The sequence below is a fragment of the Parasteatoda tepidariorum genome, chromosome 4 (genome assembly GCF_043381705.1).
Source record: "Parasteatoda tepidariorum isolate YZ-2023 chromosome 4, CAS_Ptep_4.0, whole genome shotgun sequence".
NCBI lineage: Eukaryota > Metazoa > Arthropoda > Arachnida > Araneae > Theridiidae > Parasteatoda > Parasteatoda tepidariorum.
This window is the reverse complement of record NC_092207.1, coordinates 90441616-90464300: the sequence shown is the minus strand read 5'-3', so window position 1 is coordinate 90464300 and position 22685 is coordinate 90441616. Positions and strand designations below refer to the sequence as shown.

The 22685-nt window shown below is 27.6% G+C and overlaps 1 protein-coding gene across 19 annotated transcripts in view; it reads left to right on the top strand.

Annotated features, from left to right (window-relative positions):
* The window catches only part of LOC107442127 (neuron navigator 2), a 524062-nt gene that overhangs the window by 368368 nt on the left and 133009 nt on the right, over positions 1–22685 (top strand). For 17 of the 19 annotated variants that reach the window (XM_071180175.1, XM_043039751.2, XM_043039753.2 and 14 more), the window contains 2 exons: positions 7391–7541; positions 19041–19252. In XM_071180175.1, the coding sequence (XP_071036276.1) occupies positions 7391–7541; positions 19041–19252 (363 nt within the window). Of the gene's footprint in view, positions 1–6197; positions 6362–7390; positions 7542–19040; positions 19253–22685 lie in introns of those variants that run through there. The other 2 variants (XM_071180179.1, XM_043039755.2) reach the window with 1 other exon arrangement.

The window sequence follows — 22685 nt, the reverse complement described above, 5'->3', positions numbered from 1 at the left end:
TTTGGTGTTTCCATAGAGCCAGAAACACGAGAAATTTTACCTTATTATTAAATGGTACACTGTAAAAAATTCCGGTTCAAATTACGGTAAAATGTACCGATCTTAAAGTGCTGGTACTTTTTTACGTAAAATCCATTTTTTCCGGAACATCTTATGGAACAAAAATTCTGATGTACAATAATTCTTACAGTAATAATTACCTTAAAATCACTGAACCACCCTTAATTAAATATTACTGTAAAAATTACTGTATAATATTTTACGGCAAAAATTTATTTAACCGTAAAATGGATTTTATGGATAATGCTCCCAAGTGTGGGTACTGTACAAGTTGAAATTTTATAAATCCATTTAAAATATTTATCGAAGTATAGAATATTTTTTTTATGAAATATTTTTGTACACGTTATTTTTTAACACCGCATTTGTAAATTCAAATTAAAAGTGAGTAAAATTTCTACTGATTGGAGAATGTTCTTAATTTTTTTCTTAAGTTTTTTACAATGCTAATATAACCAGTATTAACATGGGGTATATGCTGTAAAATATCTTTAACTATCGATTGAAAAATCTCTTATGCTAATAAATTGATAGAATACAATCACAGTAAAAAGATTTATTCCAACAATAATTTCTAACTATTTTAAAACAATTAATTGGCCGTGACTCTTTTTAATGGTTAATTTTACACGGAGAAAAAATTCTGGCAAAATTACCAAATTATATAGTAATGACATTTATAGTAAAAAAAAAAACGAAATTTTGGTTAATAAAACCAAAATATGCAATTTTTAAACCATTCCTTTGGTATTTCGTTCATATGGTAACGGTTTACCGAAAATCCAGGTTTTCAAAATTACAGTTCTTATTATCACACAGCATGGAAAGTAAATTTAACCGAAATTTATGCCATGCTCTAAGGTATTCTGATAAAATTAACAAATTTTACCTCATTTACCAAATTTTAACACACATTATAAAACGATATTTTACCGTTAATTTTACCAATATCATTACCAAAGTGCTTCGATAAAAATTACCGAGATTTTTAGTGTTCTCATAGAGCTAGAAACATGGTAAATTTTACCATATTCTGGTAGTTTTTCCATATTTTATTCTTGGTGTAGTCTTCTATTCTATCTTCTATGGTGTTATGTGAAAAAGAAAGTTCATAAATCTGTTTAAGAACTAAAAGCATATTTTCAGAGTTAGATCACTGGAGTTTGTATTTAAAAGTTGAGCCAGAACACTAACTCTTAAATGAATCCTTTTGTCGAGTGATGCAGCTCTGCGGCTTAGGACAGAAGTCCTTATCTTGCATTCAAAGCATATCCTTTTCGAAAAACTGATAGGGATCTTCTGCAAGAAATGAATTGTTTTTTCCTCTGAGTAATTTCTTGAAAACAATTAAATCTTTATAACATTTTAGCCAGATTGTTATTCATTTCTGATTCATGGATCTTAAAAGAATCAAAAAATCTCCTAAAAAATGTGACATTCAGAAAAAATTTAATTTAACTTTAACTAGAATATAATATAAAGTAGTGGATATATTATAATTGATATAATTGTTGTAAAACTTTATATAATTTTTGTTATGTTATAATTGATATTGTTGTTATTATCAATTGTTCAAAAGAAAAAAAACTATGATTGCTACATATTTAGAAAATCTATTTAACCCCAAGATTTGTTTAAAGTTTACTTCATTTAATTTTAAATAAAGTATAAGTCTAAATGTCGGATATTTTGTTATTGGGCAATCCCATTTCAAAAATTGTTAGTATTTTCTTAAAAGAAAAAAAAAACAAGAAAAAGTTAATTCACGCTGTACTAAATTTTGTTTGTAACCTTAAAATCCATATATATGTGTTTAAAATTACTAAAATAAATTCTTTATACGGTTATGATTAAGAATATACTGTTGTAAGAAACAAACAGAAATTTTTGGTAGATACTTTAAACTTTTTAGCATATTACCTACAAAATAATACATATTTAAAATAATGTTTTCTATTTGATAGGAGTTCAGCAGTATCACTTTCATAAAACTTAACCGCTGCCACAATTTTAGTAAAATATTTACCCCGATTGGTACTTTTTTAAAAATAATAATCCAATTTGTTTGTTATACACAGTGATTAAAAAAATCTACCAATTATCTGAAAATGCTGCCTTGTATTCGGAATTTTTTTCTGAATCAGTAAATAACTTTGTATTCATTAAATTTTATTTAGTTTTAATGGAATTCATTAGGACTTAATAGAGATTATGTTTTTTATTGATTTAGGATTTGTGATTATTCAAAAAATTTAGATCTCGTCTGGAAAATGTAATTTAAAACAGTAGATATGTTTTTATTCATTTAGGATTGATTAATAATACAAAAAATTTAAAAAATATCTGAAAAACGTAATTAGAAATCGTTAATACGTTATTATTGATTTTGGATTCATGTAATTCAAAATATCTAAACATCTTCTGAAAACGGTGGTTTGCTTTATACTAAGAAAATCTGTTTAACTTGTAATAAATTTATATTTCATTTCATTTAATCTAGAATATAATACAAAATGATCGTAATAAATACCAGTAATTCTTAGCCTCTAAGAAATTTAACGCTTAATAAAAGCGATTTGCTTTACATTTTAAATTTAGAAAATTATTTTGTTAAATAAAAACTTTATATTAATACACTTTCATGTAATATGAACTGGAATACAAAACAAAATGAGTGCACTGTTTATCATGCCCTCAAAGATCTTCGAAGATGGTCATAAATATTGTTCCCATAATAATGTTCTATCACAAACCATCATGCTTTTTGTTGACCATCATGATTGCGCAATACCCCAACATGTTGAATAACACGTGACGATTCAAACAAATCAACGAGGGTTTGTCACATTGTGATTTAAAAGAAAAACAGGATTATCACGTTATGATTTAAGAGGAGATCATTCATTTTTTTACTAAACCATTTAAATTTTATATTAAACTTTAAAATTTTATGCATGATTGTAAAACATTGACAACATTTATAGATTGAAAAATAACATTTATAAGATTGTTGTAAGATTGACTGTTTGGTGTAACGAACGTATTTGAACGATCGTAAAACAACATTTTCAGACATTAAATTGTGGAAATGTTTGGCTCAAAAATTTCCGACATAACATGATGGTTGGCCATCATACCGTAAAATATCATTTTTCAACATGAAATGATGGACGTTTGTTGGCCCATCGAAATCCATTACGACATGATGGGAATTGTTGGATGTTGGTTACCATTAACTGGAGTCAGTCCAACAAGAAACCAACATAAACCATCAAAATATCTTGATGGTTCTATCAAGAATTTTGTCTTGGGAAATGTTATAACATAGTTTCTATTTCTAAATTATAATTCCAAATTGCAATTTAATTTTTTTTCCAGACCATTTCAAACTTCAATAAAATTTAAATAGCGATTCCAATTCGATCACTTTTCTTGCTAACTATTTTAAATAACTAGTTCAAAGTATGCTATATTTAATTTTGTTTGAAATAATTAAGCTTACATGACCTAAAAAAGTTTTGTTTTTTCAATCTTTGAATTCGAAGTAGTGTAGTAGAGAATAAACATTAAATTGCCATTCAATTTTCAATTCCCGCCAAAAAAAGAGCCATGTCGGTCGATTATAAAGAATAAAAACTAAGAGCAATTCTGCATAATACATCAAACGGATATAAACAAAACGGATACATCCTCTGAATTATATCAAAACGGAAAAATAGCCCAGATTCAATTTTGACCTTCACCGCTGATTCCCGACTTTTTTTTACTCAGTTCTGAAAAGAAAGTTGAATGAAAAAAAAAAAAAACACTCGGCACTAGTCAAATAAATCATTAAATTTTTTATCGACAGCCATCTTTCTGTTAATTAGGACATGTTTCATTTTTGCACGCATGTCCTAACTTAGACCTTTCAAAAATCCGCAATCACAATTCAGTTTCGTGATCGAAGGAAAAACAAATAAGAATTTATGAAATGTGTTATTGAAGCAGTAGATTAATATCTGGTATTCATAAATGTTGAGTAATGCTTTTTAATTTAATGTTGTTTTGTTTAAAAAAAACTGAATAATTTTTATCATAATGAATGAAATATCACGTTTTAGATAGGATCATTGATTTGCGTGAGCTGTGAAGTGCTTAAAACTTTTTTGTTTATTTCTAAATTCTTTTTTTTTAAACTTTTATTTTAGGAAATAGTGTTCGATTGCAATTCAGCGAGTTTCTAGATGCTCAGTCATGCGGTTTCTAAAAAAATACGTTTTTTTTTTTTGTTTAGTAAAATTATTAAAAATTCATGATTTAATACATACATAGTGCTTGTAATTAACAAAATGGTAAGAGAAAATTTTACTACAATACTTTCTTATAAATAGTTAAATATTTGAAAATATTAATATACGATCTTTCAAGAATTTTGAGGAATAATTCGTAAAACTTTATTTTCTGCACCAATTTCATGGGAATATACTAAAATTCCAAAATCCTAAAATTTGGAAATAGTCTGGAAAATGTGATTCAAAATAGTGGATATGTTTTTATTCATTTAGGATGTGTGATAATTAAAAAACTTTAGAATTCGTCTAATTCGGAATTTAATATAGCTGATATGTCATTAATTTAAGATTTATTATAATTCAAAAATCTTAGAAATCTTCACAAAAATGTAATTTGAAATAGTGGATGCATTATTATTGATTTTGGACTCATGTAATTAAAAAAAAATCTACTTATCTTCTGAAAACTGTTTCTTGCTTTACATTTAGAAAATCTCTTAATAACTTACAATAAATTTAGATTATTTAATTTCATTTTATATCCAAAAATTTATTGTACCCACAAAACTAATAAATAAATCTGAGATATTTTTTGATTAATTTTATATTGTTGATTTGCAATAGTATATAAAAATTTCAATTTCAATAATATTAATTATGATAATTGCTTGTGAGATTTTGAATAACAATTTAATTAACAAACAAAATAACTCTGTTTTTTCTCTGTTTCATTGTTAGAATTTCCATTCTAAAATTATGGTAAATAATCGGTAGTAGTCTGTCCCTCCGATTAACCTTAAAGTTTGCGGTAAAGTATATTTTTACCTTTACTGTTTTAAAACCGTTTACAACCAGTATATTAAAAGGACCAAAAATACAAAACTATACGGTTTTTAAACCATTTACTACTAGCATGGTTTCGAAACCGAAAAAATAAGTTTAACTGTACAATGGGGGTAGTTTAGCAGATTTATGGTGCTGCCATCTACGCGTGAATGAGAATATCGTATTTTAATACTCCAGGGTTGCAAATTAAGGATTGCATGACACTAAAAACTCTTAATGTGTTGAAAGGAATGGAGGAAATATTATGGTGACACCGCTGGGACACGAACTCCCATTCTGTCGGTCATGAGATTGGCAGAATCTCGGGCATAATATGTATCCATCTGCAAAGAACTAAGCGGCCTCTTCGGGTAGGCCTAGTTAGTGCGATAAAATTCTGGTTGCTTAACCGTATTAGGTGAAATCAGTTAATAAACGATTTTTCTCACAGTTAACAGTTTGAATACCATCTCATGTATGATTATTTAACTGTTTTGCTTGAATATGGTAAAATAACAATTAAATAAATTGTATTTAACCATTTTCTGTGAAGTGTTGGGAAAAAAAAACTTTTTCCTTCTCTTACATTGCAAAACCACAGTTCATTTATTTCAAATCAACCATGAAATATGGAGAACACGTTTTATATCATCAAATTCCTATTTTCATTCAGGGTGCTCCACTGTTTTATGACTTTCATTTGCCGCCCGCGAAGCTATAGCTCCCCCGCCCAATATTTCCTTCTTTAATACTGTAGGAAAAAAAAGAAAAGAAAGAAAGAAAGGGAATATAGCTATGTTGCTCAAAACAAACTACTTTTGGATGAAAATGGAAAGTATAAAGGTGAATCATTGGTATTCTTCTGTCTTGAACCTCGACATGAATTACTGTAATGTGTGGGAGGCCCCCCACACTGACGCGCAAACCGCTATTCCACGTTAAAAGACGAGCCCTGTGACGTCCCTCCCAAAAACACGAAAATAAAATAATAATAAACAAATAAAAAAACGAAAGTTTTAAGTTTTGGGAATCGCCCTCTTCTTTACGTCCGTTGTCTTGTATGACAGGACATGAAACGGTTCAGATCTATGTTTTGAAACTCTCTTCCGCAAATTTAATTTTTAGCTTTTCTAAAAATATTATTGGATTTTTGCGGGAAATTTCAACGATGCCGCAAGTTTTGGGGATTTTTGCTGTTACTGGTAAAAAAAAATTTCTTTTAAATTTTTTTTTTGATTAAAATTAGTACTTTTTAGGTTGTGTTGGTTTACATTTGAACCCAAATCCGTTGTCTTATAAGACTGTACATGTTAATCATACATCGAGTTGTCTTTTGAAATTTTCTTTAGTTAATCCAATTTTTAGTTTTTCTAAAAATATTAAGTTTTTGCATATTTAAACGATTTTTCTTGCTAAAGTTCAAATTTGTTGGTTTTAAATGTCTATCTTATCCATAATTAAAATTTTGTTATAATTTGTTTAAAAATTTTAATATTCGTCTATCTTTTTGTTAATCTTGTTAAAATTACAGCAGTTGCTGAAATTGAATTAAATTTTTGCCCTATATATAGAGTTTCTTTTTCTATTTATTTTATGTTTTTTAGGATTTTTACAGTGAATGAATGTAGAAATCGTACAAGGAAATTTATAATACTAGTGATACTTAAAATACATCTTTACATTAAGTCTGTAATATAATAAATTTTATGTAAGAAAATGTTTTTAATTCACTATTGTTTCTCTTTTTTTTCAAGCGGAGTTAATGAATATGCTAGTTTACTTAATTCTATATAAATTATACATTCCAGAAGCTATAATTACAACATTAAATTAGATTATTATATACGTTTTTTTAAATAGGAAATGTGCGATTTTATATTTTAATTAAACTTAGGAAGTTGTACACAAATATACCACTTTTATAAAGTATACCAAAAATAATCCTTCACTTTTTCAATAGCGTCACTTTTATTTCGCAAAATAAATCATTTAAAAAAAATAATCTTCTAAATTTATAAGTTATCTTAATCGTAATAATAATTATTATAGCAAGCATTAACTATGTTACATTTCTTAGTATATTCTTCTATGCATGTTATTACTCTTAGTGTGGTTTCAACAAATATTATTCACATATCTTTTTATGGTATCTTCTTTATTTTGTTTACCATAGATGTTGTAACTTTTTTACTTGCAGTAACTTACACATTATCTTTTTTCTCTTCCTGCAGGTTACGTGGGGGTCGGGAACAAGGGTCCACCCTCTGTCAACAGTTCGAGGTCCGGATCTCCCCATACCTCCTCACCCTCCCCAGCATCATTCATCCCTCAGCCAAAAAGTGCCGCTAGGGAACGTATTGGTCTTGATAAAAACAGATCCAGGTAATCATCCTTTCTCATTTTCATAAGATGTCATCATTCACATGTTTCTGAATTAAGTGTATAAAATACCTGAAAGTGGTTCATTTTTTATTTACAAAAATGACCAGAGCTCTAACTAATTTTAGAAACATAAGGATGCTCTTAAGCCTCTTCTTCGAAGGCTTCGTCGTAACGTGAAATAGTACTTTTTTGCAAATAATATGGTATTTTTAAAACTGCAACTGAGTTAGCAACTGTTACTCATGATTGTTAGGTCAAGTTTAGTCTATCTAAAGCCAGCGCTGTTTGCGCTTATTTTGAAAATGGTACAAAACGTCACTATGGAGGAAAGCCGTAGTTTTGTGAAAATGAAAAGTGTTTATGCCCTAATTTTTTAACATTTAAAAACTTTCTCCGATACACATTACCTTGACTCATAAAAATTTACAAAAACTGAGAATAAGGCAGCTACTTTGATAATTTTCATCTTGGTGGCAAAATGTCGCCAAATTGGCAATTTTTAAAAAAAGTTAAATAACTTTTAAATATTTAAGTTATTTGTCTGTTCTAAAGCCCAGATAATTCTTCACGCCAAGATTATATATAAGTTTAAAATCATCGCATTGCTTTAAGTGTAAGGCTCTTAAACTATGGCTTTCTTATTTTCTTTGGCGACAGGGCTTCAAAAAACAGGGTTATTAAATACTGTCGATAATGTAATAGTTGAAATATTTGCAAGCGATTATACAGACGCAAAAGCAAAAAGCACATCAGAAATGAATTGGCCTACTATTCGTGATCATTTCGGAAAAAATAATATTTGGAAAAAAAAACACATTAAGAACATACTCGTTCAGAAAAAGGGATTTATTGTACCACAATATTGGTGTCTTGAACCGCAATATAATTGCAGACATTTGCTGAGAACCTTAATAAGATGTTGAATTCAACCATATTTTGGTTCAAGTTGAACCAGTATGGTGTTAATCAGTTCAACTTAGTATTAAGATAGCTACGAATTTGAACAGTTGTACGCGCGCCCACCAAACCTTGCAGCAGTGAATAAATATCAATTTTAACTACTTTTCTTGGATCTATTTGTTGTTTTTAAGCAGCATTATTTACTGCATGTGCTCACACGGAGAAAAAAATCTCGTAAATTTACCGTCCTCTATGTTAAGAATATTTCTGGTTAAAAAAAAAAAAAAACTTATTTCTGGTTAATAAAAATCAAAATACGCGGTATTTAAAACCATTCATTTCGTTTTTGTGTTCTTGTAGTAAAGGTTTACAGGAAATTCTGGTTTTCTAAACTATAGTTCTGATTACTACATATTTAATACAAAACTGAAAAATAAATTTAATCTAATAAACGGTTTTTATGCCATACTCTAAGGTACCATGTTAAAATAACCAAATTTTACCCCATTAACCAAATCTCATCATTGTAAAATAATATTTTATCGTTAATTTTACCAATGTAAATTCTACCATATTTTGGTAGATTTGACTGTTAAATTTTTCTTTGTGCATCATTTTTTTAGTAAAAAAAAAACATTAATATATTGTTTTTCGTTTCGTTTTTCTATATTTTATTAAATCCTATCTCATTTATTTTATTTTATTAAACTCTCAAAATCTATTCCAACTTTAAATCATAATATCTTTAACTATAATACCATGCATTCAAGTCTTTAGTTAATTTAATTTTCATGATAATATTGTTCTACTTGACATTGACGTGGCAATTTTGTACGATATTGTGGTTCAATGCATACCATGATTACTTAAAAGTGTTTTTTAGATTACTTTATTCGTATATATTCTCTAATTGGCAGCAGTCACGTTATACAGAACTTAATGCACTATGATAGTTACAATTTGTATTTTTGTGAATGTTAATTGTATTTTATAGATTACTATATAGAGCAAATACTAAATTCCTCTGTACACTTTTGTAAATTTTGGGACGTGTTTACACTTAATTTCAAATTTTTTGAAATTCTTGTTGCACAATTACTCTGCCGATTTGGACCATATTATAATGTAAATTAATCCTTCTGGAGCTTATAACACAATACTATCTTAAAGGAAAAAGGAAAGCGAAAACATGGTTCAATTTAAAATTTTATGGTTCATTTAAAACGGCAACTTCTACGATATTATAATTAGGCTTTGAACAGAATTTTTCGAGAGAGCAACTCCAAAAGTGTCACCGATGACCTGTAAAACCTAATTGTGCGTAATATAGATTAAATTTTCTGAAATAAATACGAATGTTTTGAAATTCAATTTTGAAATTCAGAATTATTCGACCGATTACTCTCGAATTTTGTATTTTGATATTAAATATCTTATACTTAACAATTCAAAATATTTTCGACTGTTATTAGTTTTAAAAAAAATCGAAAATTATAAATAATTATTAAAAATAATTTTTTGCATGGAAGTATCTTTGAATTTTATAATTGTATGCAAAAATTTTACAATTCGCTTAAAAAGGTTTAGAAATAGCGTAAATACGCAAAAAGTAAAATTAACTTTAAAGGTAAACTTTGGACCGCTCTCCTGACCAAGCTATTGAGATCATATTTCCTAGATTATGTCTCCCCTCCCCCTCCCTTGTATTTTGGGGGTCAGAAATCATGATCCATCTTAAAAAAAGCTATGTTTATTTAAAAGAATGCCCGTTTTTGAATTTGATTTCGTAATTTAAAATATCGTCTGCACTAATTAACTAGCATATTCGTTCCCTCGAACAATCGCAATGTTCTCTCTAAACAATTTTAGAAGGGCGACCCGTCCCGCATGCCCTTTCATCCCTATAAATGGGCCCTCCTTGCCCTTTTAGATAAAAAAAAAACCTGCCATCCCTTAAAAACACTGCCTTTTATTTTATTTTTTCAGGTAAAGGTTGTTTTCTTCACCATCTGTTTCAATGAAAAGTCCACTTCTGATTTATTTAGTTATTGAAAATTATTTAACGTTAATTTTTAATTTCATTACTTCATTCTAATTGGATTTTTCTTACGTTGTCTAGTTATATAGTTAAATTCACCTGATATTTGGCCCCAAAGAGATTCATATCTTTTTCTTTCCTTTTTTTGACGGGAAGTATATTAAGGAATCTTTTAATGATTTTAAATTTTACCATATTTTTTTAAAAAAATAAATAAGTACTTTTATTTAAATATACACCCTTAAATTATTATCTTCTCATAATCTTTAGATTAAAATATAACGAAAGCTTTAAATTTGTTTATCAATAAATTTTGTTTTGAAGAAAATCTATACGCAGAAATCGTCTTTTATCTTGCCTTCAATTATTTTTCAAAAGTTACAAATATTTCTGTTATTTTATTAATGAGTAAGAATTATTTTGTGAAATATACATATAAAATAGTATTTTTGCACCGAAACAATAAAAAAAACTGACATGACATTTAATTTGATCCTCAAACCAATATAACAGAATCGATTGCATTTCTGAAAATTTAAGTGATAATTTTTTGCACTTATCACTAATAATTAAAATATGCCTAAAGCAACATCTCAAATACATGCATCTGTTATAATTATATTCAGTTCTTGTCTTTATTAAGAACCTAAAAATCTCACGCTAGCACGATATATAAACAGTTGCAATGTCTGAAAACAATTTGCTCATTTCGAGCGTATTTTTTTTACAATGAAAAGCAATTAGAAAAACTTCCTTGTGTTGCATTCTGGAATAATTAGAAATTATGAGTCTCTTTAGTATCCCACACCCAATTTCCTGCTCACATTTTTCTTATTGCTTTTAATTGAATTAACGCCATATTTTTTGAGCAATTATTTTTCTAGATTTGTTAATAGTTGGTTAGAAAGCGGCATTTATGATATCATTTATTTATTGAGGTCGACAACGTCTAACGCAAGTTCATCGGTTGTTGTCATAAAATGGTACTTTTTTGTCTTACTGGTCATGTTGAGAATAATGACTAATAACGTTAACAATTATGAAAAAATGTGTTAAGAATTAAAATGTTGAGAAATATTAAAATTTCAACAATTACGTTTATAATTGAATTAATAATGTTCAGAAAACTTTTAATAATTTAAAATGTAATATTTATTAGAATGTCTAGAATAATAGAAAACTGAGTGTTGAGTAAATAATAAAAAACTAAATATAGTAAAATTGTTAAAATATTAATGATAATTAAAAGATTTTAATTATTTTTGACATAAATTTGGTTATTTCAGTTTGCATTAATTTAATTATTTTGTTTTTACTATAAAATCATCACAACTAATTTACAAAGATTTGTAACGGATTAATTTTTTAAAATAAAATTATCGTAGGATGATTTGTTGTCTTACTTTTTTCGAGAATGTTATTATTTATTGCACTTTTCTTTTTATTTGCAAGTAATTCAATGTTTAGAAAAATGAAGAAGTGTAAAAATGATTCTAAAAACAGAAATATTAAAGGTTAGTTTTCTGTATATTATTATTTAAACCATACTAAGGTTTGAAGTTTGAATATTGTACTTCATCACCAAATTGCAATTTATATAAATGAATTCGGTTTAATTATATTTTATAATAATTGTCAATTTGCAATGTTTTCTATGTAATTAAAGTAATAAAATTAAATAAAAGTACCCACTAGTCTTTTGAAACCATTTACATACTTCCGAGTTCATGAAGCTTATTTTTTAGTAAAAATATCTCGTTTTTCGAGAGTAAATTTACTTTTATTAGTTAAAAGGTATAACATTTTTCCTGGATTCAATTTTCCCTTACATTTCCATAAAGTATTATTATCAAAGTATCATTTTGTGATGGTTACAATAAATTTTCTATAGTGGAGAATTTACTGTAAAAATGTCTGTAACATTGGTATAAAAGAAAAACATTTTAAATACTGAATCTGAAAATACTAAATATATCTCTAAATTCCATTGGTTGTTTAGATTGAAACTACATATTATTACTATTCTAAATTTAAATAATATTACAATAATGAACACTTTTCTAAGATGCTTCAAGTTGAAGTTTCGAGGGAATTACATTTCGTGTATACTAAAAAGGAAAAAACAGTTATATTTTTGTCAGACCTTATACGAAAAACGTAGTGCGTATTACTGTTTGTGGTAATCGACGTTTGTTACAAAAGTTAAGCGTGTTGATTTCTATAGCCACAGAAACTAATGCGTATTACGTTTTTATTTTAGGTCTAACAAAAAGAAATTTGTTTTCTCCTTTTTAGTATCGTAACGTTAAAACGTTTAGTATCGTACGTTTAAAAACGTAGCTTCTAAATTTTTTATTTTATTACTTTCTTTCTTTTTAGCTTAGCTAGCTGTTAGCCTATGTCTTTCGTTTAAGCACTAACAAAAATTAAAATTAAATTTCATTTTAGTGTACTTGTTTTTAAAATTCTTATTTTATTTATTTCTTCTTTAGTTTTTTTTTTTTTTTTTTNTTTTTTTTAGTTTTTTTTTTTTTTGTCGGTTAGTTAGTCTATTTTTTTGGGGGGCCTAACAGAAATAAAATTAGTTTAAATATGTTTTTCCTATGAAGCTCAACAAAAATATAAGTATTATTTTCTTTTTTGTATACCTGAAAAAACAGTTTTTAAAATTCTGATTTTCTTTTATTATTTTCTTCCTTTTAGTTTTGTGCCTGTTAGTTAGTTTATCCACGTTTTTCGATTTAGATCTAACAGAAATAGAATTATTTTATCATGTATCATATTTATCATGTTCGTTTTAGGTTTTACAGTGGCAAAATTATTTCCTCCTTTTTAGTATTCTTCTGAAAAGTCTTTCAAATTCTTATTTATTTTTATTAATTTCTTCTTTTTAGTTGTGTGTTTGTAAATTTATCTACTTTTATCATTTTAGATCTAACATAAATAAAATTAGTTTATCTTTGTTTTTAGTTTATTTGTATTTTACAAAAATAAAATTATTTGATCTTTTTCAGTATACTTAAAATTTTGAAATTCTTTGTCTATTGTTTTCTTCTTTTTCGTTTTGTGTTTGTTAGTTTATCTACTTTTTTCGTTTTGCACCTTACTGAAGTTAAATTATTTTCTCCTTTTAAGTATACTTGAAAAACGTAGTTTTTAAAAATATTTATTTTATTTTTATTAAATTGTACACAGAGATCAGTGACCTCATACTTTCCTTTCCTTTCATTACTTCCATACTATTTTCTTCTTTTTAGTATACTTGGAGGGAAAAAAAAAACAGTTTTTAAAATTCCGATTGTTTCATTAATTTCTCCCTTTTAATTTCGCGCCTGTTAGTTTATCTACATTTTTTGTTTTAGACCTAACAGAAATAGAATTATTGTTTCTGTTTTTCGTTTTAAATTAAACAAAAACGAAAATATTTTCGCTCTTTTCGTATATTTGAAGAAAAAAAACTGTTTTTGAAATTCCTACTTTATTTATTTTTTTGCTTTTTTCTTTTTAGTTTTGTGCCTGTTAGTTTGTCTACTTTTTTTGTTTTAGGCCTAAAAATATTACTTCTAAAAAAAATTTTATAAGTGTACTTAAAATAAAATTTTAAAAATTTTTATTTTATTATTCTTAAGATGTACACGGGAGATCAGCGACCTCATACTTTCCCTTCGTTTCAGATGAAAGAAAATAAACCTCATCGACATAAAACCCAATAGAAGACAAAATGTTTTCTTTGATATCGAGTATAGATAGATTCCTTTTTCTATAAACGATGCGTTAAGTATTTTCTACTCCATCGCCCAAAAGAAACTTCACGCACGTTTGAGTCCCTTTCCGATGTCCGGCTTCTTTTCTTACACATGTCATCGCTTTGAGAACTTTCTGACCCTGCTTCGTCAGAAGCATCGTTATTCTTCTAGAACTAAACATAGCCGAAACGATACGCTGTACTTGCTTAAAGGGAAAATTTCTCACGTTTGATCACGGTTTGTTTCATTTTTTCCGCCGTCAGCAAAAAAGTTTGTTTGATCTGTTCACGCGATGCTTAAGATTTAGTTTTTTTGGGTACCGTAATACGATAATATTCTCAAAGAAACGGTAATTTTATTTAATGTATTGTTTTTGTTCGTGTGCCTTTTTTTTCATAACTGATTATTATCCTTTACGAGTTCATATCTTTATCATAGGTATTAAACGTTTAAACCCTATCATAACTACCAATCGAAAACCGCCAGGGAGGGAGTTCGTTAAAACCAGAAAAACTGATAGTACTGTCAATGTGCGCTCATTTGTGTCAAAGGTGAAAGCGAGATTGCGTATTGCTTCGATTTTACGCTACAGATATTCTGACTGTACTAAATTTTAAAAGTTACTTAAGAATGTGAGTTACAATGCATGAGTCTATAACATTGATTATTCAGGGTTTTCGTATTGACTGCCCTTAATGTTTATTTTTTTTCAAAATTCTTAATAAAAATTGATTTAAAAAAGTATGCTCGTTAGGGGTAGTGTATTTAAATTTCAATAAAATAATGTATACATCATTAAAATAATAGAAAACGCTATCGAAATCCAACGAATCACTGCTGAAAAAGACGAGTTTGTAAACTACAAAACCTGTTTGATTACCGGAAGGAATAGGAAGGAGTTGAAAGAGTATTATTAGATGATCCCTATAACTTAAATCTTTCATTAGAAGTAATTCGTTAGATTTCGATAGTATCGATTTTTCTCTTCGTTTACTTGGAAGAATCATTTTCATTTTGAGGAATCATTTTCATTACCTAGAAGAATAATTTTCTTTTTGAGGAATCATTTTCATTACCTAGAGGAATCATTTTTATTTTGCGGAATCATCTTTACTACCTAGAAATATCATTTTCATTTTGAGGAATCATTTTTATTGCCTAAAAGTATTTTCATTTTGTAGAATCCTTTTTGTTACCTAGAAGAATAATTTTCTTTTTGAGGAATCATTTTCATTTTGAGCAATCATTTTCATTACCCAGAAGAATCATTTTCATTTCTGCTAGATGATAAACTACAGAATTATAAATTTAGAATTTCACGAAATATTAAACAAATTTTGTGATTACAGATTTTTTATAAGCTCATACATTTTTTGTAATTCTTTTCACTCTCGTTTAGCTCTTCATTATTTTAAATTTAAACATTCCTATTAAAAATGAATTGTTGTTCAATATTTTTTTTCGGAAGTTAAAATTCAATATTATTCAATTTTTTTTCTGGAACATCACGTGTACTACTAATTATCAGTTTTTACCTCAAATTCCCTCATTACATTGTTAAGCAATCTTTCGTGTAATCTTATTAAAATGAAAATTTAATAGGTTATTACATTGTTAAGCAATCTCTCGTGTAACGGTAATAAAATGAAAATTTAATGGGTATTGAGAATTCTTTTAATTACTATAGATCTTACTTATTAAGATACCGTGTAGCTTTCAAGCTAAATTTAATTAAAAAGTTCTTTGAACTAATTTTATTTCTAAATAAATTCAAAATCCTGTTAAATTCTTAAGGTATGCTAAATAGAAGCCTTTTGAGCGTGTAGCACTTTTCGTTTGTTTGTTTACGCTATTTTAACCTGATATTGCAGTTTCTATTAGTTTAATTGCAGCGGGGAAAAAATCTGAAAATTTATGTATTAAAAACTTTGCAATAATCAATTATGCCGTCTTAAATATTATCGCACTATTGAAACATTAAGATTGAGTTAGTGAACTTCAAACTAACAATGAGTTAAAAAGAGCTTCGCATCTAATAAATTATCATTTTAATGAATCTTTGATATGCATATTTCATTTCTGAACAGTTCTCAAACCAAAAATACCTTGTCATATGAATACTAAATAATTTAATTAAATTTTATTAAATTATCATTACTATTTTGAGTTAAATTTAGCTACTGACATTAATGAATTTTAACTTTTGAAACAAAAGGTGTTGAAATAAGATTATAGTAGAAAATCTAATTAGATTCCGTTTAATGGGACGATTTTTCAAACATGAAAACTATTATCTAAAGCCTTAAGAATCAACATATTTGTTAATCCAAATTAAATATTGTTATTAAACCACATTGCACTTTCCTGTAATAAAAAAAAAAGTTACATATTTTCGCAGCAGCCAGTTGTTTGTCTAGGGCAGGAGGTCATGGAAGTTAAGATTCCACAATTGCGTAACCAGCTGCAAGACGGTACAAAGTAGTCAGCATAGCGCGCTGGCCACATTTATTCCCCGTTCTGCGACAAGCTGAGACCTGTTGATCTGAAATGCCATTGCGTGTACTTATTTTCAACCAATTTTTTCTATGAAAAAGCGCTATTCATTCTCCATTAACCATTTGCTTACGCAACTATAGAGGGTGGACCAGAATGACTGGCCTCATCAAACTAAGCGCAGTAAGCAACGCGTTAATAAAGTAAATAGGAGTCGTGGTGGCGCAGAAGATAGAGCGCTCACTATGAGCCAGGTTCGAATCCCGGCGATGACTGGTTGATTCGAAATCCCCATCTGCACTGAATATGTGCTAACGTAAAATATCTTCAGTGGTAGACGGATTATGGGTTAGAGTCCTCTTGATGACAGGCTAACCGTGGGAGGTTTTCGTGGTTTTCCTCTCCATGTAACACAAATTCAGGTTAGTTTCATTGAAAATTCCTCCACGAAGTCAAATTTCTCCCAATACTTGATCAAGAAGTTCTCTTGTCTTCTGGATTGGGCTCAAAATCACTAGGATACGGAATTGAACACACCGAAGTCGTACACTGAAATATTAGGTCGCCTATTCAACGATGGTAATAAAATAAAATAAAGTAAATAGAAAAAGATACTCTAAATGCCATTACGGTTTTATTTTGGTTTGTTCCTACGATTTTATTCAATATATTATTTTGTTTTTCTATCTACAATTTTAAATGAAATAATTAAAATTATAATTTCTTATACTCAGCATTCTCTAAATAAAAAGATTTATATTCATTTTACATTCACGTCATAATATTTTTGTATTTTTTGTAACATTCTCATAAATTGTGTAAGTTTATTTGAATTCGCTACTCGCTTTATGGATTTTGCTTCTTATTTTGTACTGTATTTTCTTCGCATTTTATTTTCTGTTCTTTGGTTAAATATATTTTTTAACTAATGTGTTCATTTTCATTTCAATTTCTTAAGTGCTCCTCACACTATTGTGTTAATAAATTTTGCTTTGGCTATATTCATACAATATTAGATAGCACTCTTTTTTACAGATATAATCGTGTGAGCTGATGAAGAGATTATATCTTTTCATTATTTTGTTTTCCGACTTTTTAATATATATTTTTTCAATATAATAAATAAATATAAAAAGGACAAAAAATTTTGTTTTCCATGTTTTTTCTACATTTTGAACTATGTATATATATATACAGTCAAACCTCGCTATAGTGAACCTTCAAGGGACCGAAATTTCTGTTCACTATAACCGGGAGTTCACTATATCCGTCACGCAGGCAATTTAACTAATGGTTCCCAAACTCCTCCCTTTTATTACACATTGTTCAAATAAATGACTGAAAAATATTATGCAGTAGCAAAAAATGTGTTATTTTCCATTTCTCTTTGTCTTGCGTATAAGAAAAATTTAGTAATCTTTAGCTGATGAACAATCCTCAACATCAGATATGGAAAAACTTCCCGACTCTCAGATAATTATTCCTGAATTTCTGTTATTCCGCTTTTTAAATCTGTCTAACCTGCAATTCGAGCACATAAAAGTAGTCTCATAAAATCTCTTAGCAAATTCATCGACATTTGTTTAGATACTTCGATTGGTGAGTCACTTCAGTAATGCTTCTTCAACATCCTTGTGATCTGCTTTTCTCAACTTTTTTCTGCCATCTAAATTTTTTTCATGAGCAGAAATTATTAATTGCCTATTTTTCCATCTGTTACAAACTGAAGATTTGGATAGTTAATATTCCAAGCAAATATCAGCTATTGCATCCATTTAAAAATTTTCTGATTATGCCTAATTTATCATCAATGGAGAACGTTTTACGTTTACTGCTCGCCATAGTTAAATTTGAGACACTTGTTTGCAGGATTTTTTAAACTGAACTGAGAGCAAAAAGGAGTTGAAATGAGGGCTTTATCAACACATATTAGTGTCCAACCCTTTGACTAATAATGAAATATTGCTCATTCCCTCTGACATAAAATGCATATTGATCTTACTGGCATCGTCTGCCTNATATATATATAGTTAAAATTCATTAGCTACGTAATTAATCAGTAATAAGTTAAATATATTATTTCTCTACCAAAACTAATTGATTTGTGTGTATTCGTAAAACTATGTTAAGTTCATTGATTCAATTTCAGTCAAAAGCTCCACGCTTAGACTTTAAAAACGTGTTCTTTGCACACAGTCATACATTAACGAAATGTATATTCAGCTGTGCATACAGTCTAGTTTTTCTGCATCCTCTTAGTTTCTGTCATTTTATTCCTTGACATCGTTCTCATAATAAATAATACCCCATGTTTCATTCCAGGCCCTCGTCCGCTAGTTCTACATCCTCCATCCCCCATTTGCCGGTAAAATCTTCACTTGCATCATCCAATTCATCGACGACATCAGGAAGAAATGTTGCCAACGCCAAAAATATTCCTATTTCCGGTTCAGGATCGACCAATGGATCCAATTCCATGTTAGATAAGTTTAAACTATTTAATCCGAAAGACAAGAGTTCTGAAAAAACAAAAGGTAAGATATCAATTATGCATGTCCATTTTGAGTTAAGATTACAGGAGCCAATTTTTTACGACAATGGAGCCCTAAATGATCTAGCATTTTTGGGCTGAACCCTTTGTTATAAAATTTATTAGAAGCTGTGAACATACTAACGAAATTATTTTTACTTTACGACTTATAATTATTTTACGACTTCTAATTATTTTTATAATATTTAATGTGAATAATTTTTTTTAAAATTATCATTTTATCAATAAAATTCTTAAAATAATATGTATTTATGTTGAATTCGCAAGTCTGGAGTGGTATGTTGTATAGCTCTGTATTTGTTTTTGTTGCATACATTTACTGAAAATGAATTAAATAATCTGAATTATAGTTTTTGAAAAATAACTTATATAAATCTTGATTAGTTATCAGAGAATCATAACTCTTTGAATTGGGTCATTTTATTTTGAATTGAAATGTTCAAGAAATACTAATGCTATTTTTTGCAAAATTTGCTATATCTTTATTACAGACATTTTAATTGAATAATTATAAGGAAATTACCGAAATATCAAATGAATTCTGGTTTATTGTTTAGATTTAAATGTAATTACAGGTTTCAAAAGCCATTATTGATTTAATAAGTTTAATTTCTCGGAATTAGGTAACCGCTTAGTTAAAATATATATTCAGTTTTTAACCTTTAATACTTGTTTTTAGAATCCATTGCCGAAAAAGAAGTCAACAGAACCTAGACAAAAAGTATCGCAAATTACTATTTAAGTTATAGATTCCCATCTTTTTTTTTGCAAGGCAAATTTTTTTCAACGCCCCCGTAAAAAATGCTTAACAAGCAATTATTAAATAATTTTTAGAAAAAAAATTACTTTTTTTTTGTTTATGATGTGTTACATTTTTAATCCTACTGTTAATATTTTGAAAATTGTTACTGATCACTGATTTTAGATTTGAAATTTTTTAGCATTTTTTTTATGGAATATGCCTTAAAAGAAATATTCGCTGTGAACTTTTAAGAAGTGTATAAAATAATTTTTAAACAAATAATTTTTAAAAAATCTTCAATTATTGTTACATTATGTGCATTATTAATGAAAAAGAATGATCAAAATAATTGGTTTAAAATTTAAAAGGACTAGTTTGAATTTTAAAAAGAAAAAAGAAGTCGCTTCCTACTTTTCACTTCGTCACTTCAAACTTATGCGTAGTACAGCAAGCAAAGTATAATTTTTATGATAAAATTAGTTGGTTATTTTTTTCAATATATAACTGAATTAATAATTGCTTTAATAACATGTTATTTATGTTGAATTAAATATAAATTAGTTTTTTAATAGAAAATAAAATATTAATTCTACTTGTACTTGATATCAAATGTACTTGGTATCAAATGTAATGTACTTGATATCAAAAAAAATGTTCATCTGTATATAAGTTTTTCCACATCCTCTAAAAATTCCCAACGACCCCTTAGAAGTCCCCAATGCCCCACCCCTTACAGAGCAATAGCACCCACGTATGGAAACTATTATTAAAAATCAAAAAATTGTCACCAATATATGACGTATTACTATCAAGATTTATCATAAGAAGGTTTGAAATGAAATCATCAAAACCAGATTATTCGTGGACGTTTTTTCCAATTAGCGATATTGAAGCATTTTTTCTATTCGAATACGGTTTTTACTGTTGTTCAAGTTAAGATATAGCGTAATAAAAGCAATTAATTAACAAAAATTTAAAAAAAATTTAAGTTTGTAAGAAATGTAATGTTGAATTTTAAAAAATTAATTTTTAATCATTGCTAAATGTTTTCCTTTAACTTGAAGATTACTTAAGAAGCATACTTAAAGATTGAACATTCATATTACATCTCATATGAATTGTCATTTTACAATTAAGTTTTTAAATGTAGCAATTTTTTCCTTCAAACTGAAACATTTGATTGCTTAAAAAAATCTTTTTTTGTCAAACTAATTAGTCGTGATATAAAAAAATATTTTATTCTAAATAATTATTTAAGTTTAAAAATTATTTTTATGCATTTGATCTTGTTCCTAAGTTAATAATTTGTTAACGTATCGTAGAAAATATCTTCATTATCATCATCATTAAAACTATTCATTAGTTTTCGTAAAGTAAACAATTATTTATGTTGTAAATCGTGAAAACATTATAGGTTCTCAAAATGAATCAATAAAAAAGTGTTTATTATTGCTTAAGTTGTTATTGCAATCACAAAATAAACATTGAATGTATTTTTATCCCATCTGGCTTTAGTTATGATAACAGGAAGTCATAAAAATCTCATTGAATGCTCTATTATTAAAAATGTTCTATTTTATTTAGCCTGTGTTTCAAAAATATTTTCCGTCAAAAGTCAGGAACGTATTTGCATTAATTATATTTCACATTTTAATAAAATTAGAGTTATCCTTTCAATTTTTTGCACTTTTATTTTTTAATATTATCTTAATTTGTTAATCCCATTTTATTTGTTTTCTCATTCTCCTCATTTATTCGTTTAAATATTTTATTGAAAACTCAACCTTAAATTAATATTTCAAGACGATACTACGTAAAAAAGAGATATAGCTTTTTTTTACTATAAAAAGAAATAAATGTTTTTATATGATAAAGCGAATATAGCTAATGTATCGTAATTTACTGATTTCAAAGAAAGGCTTTGGAATAAGATCATCTAATGCAGCAGTTCCAAAATGGTGTTACGTGGAACCTTGTGGACCCGTGGGAGTACTGCAGGTGTTCCGATAGTTTAAATTTTTTAAATTAGTAATAATTTTTGAAACTTGTAATTATATTTATATCAGAACAAGAAACCATAATTTCTTTGATCATTTGCTTATTTTTATGAAATTATTTAACCAGAATGCCAGTAAAAAAGAAGTCCCAAAATTTATAGAAATTGCTTTGGTGTTTCTCGTAGAAATTTACAACTGGGTACTTGCACATTAAGAATAAGAAGATCACAAATACCCACACATGTGACCTATGACGTCAGCTCCAAATTATAAGCAAAATGGCGAGTTAAAGTTGAGCTAAGTTTCTCCACATAAGTTAGAATAATAATTAGCGTGAAATTAATTAAATACATCGCCGTATCGCTCATCGAAATCTTTTACTTAACTTATATTTACTATTTGTTTATATATTTTATTGTAACCGTGATAAATTTTTGTTTTGTGTACCTGGCAACTTCAATGCATATTTAGTTTGTTTATGTTCTACGTGGCTTTATACCTGTATTCGTTTTAAGTAAGAAATATATATGTATATATATAATCCTTATCAACGAGCTCTTTTACAAAAACCATAATTTAGCTTATTTTATGCATTTTCAGCGAATGTATGCACCAAAAACAAATTCAGAGTTAGACTAGTTACCACTCCAAGCCTGCGAATTCAACTGTTTGACGCA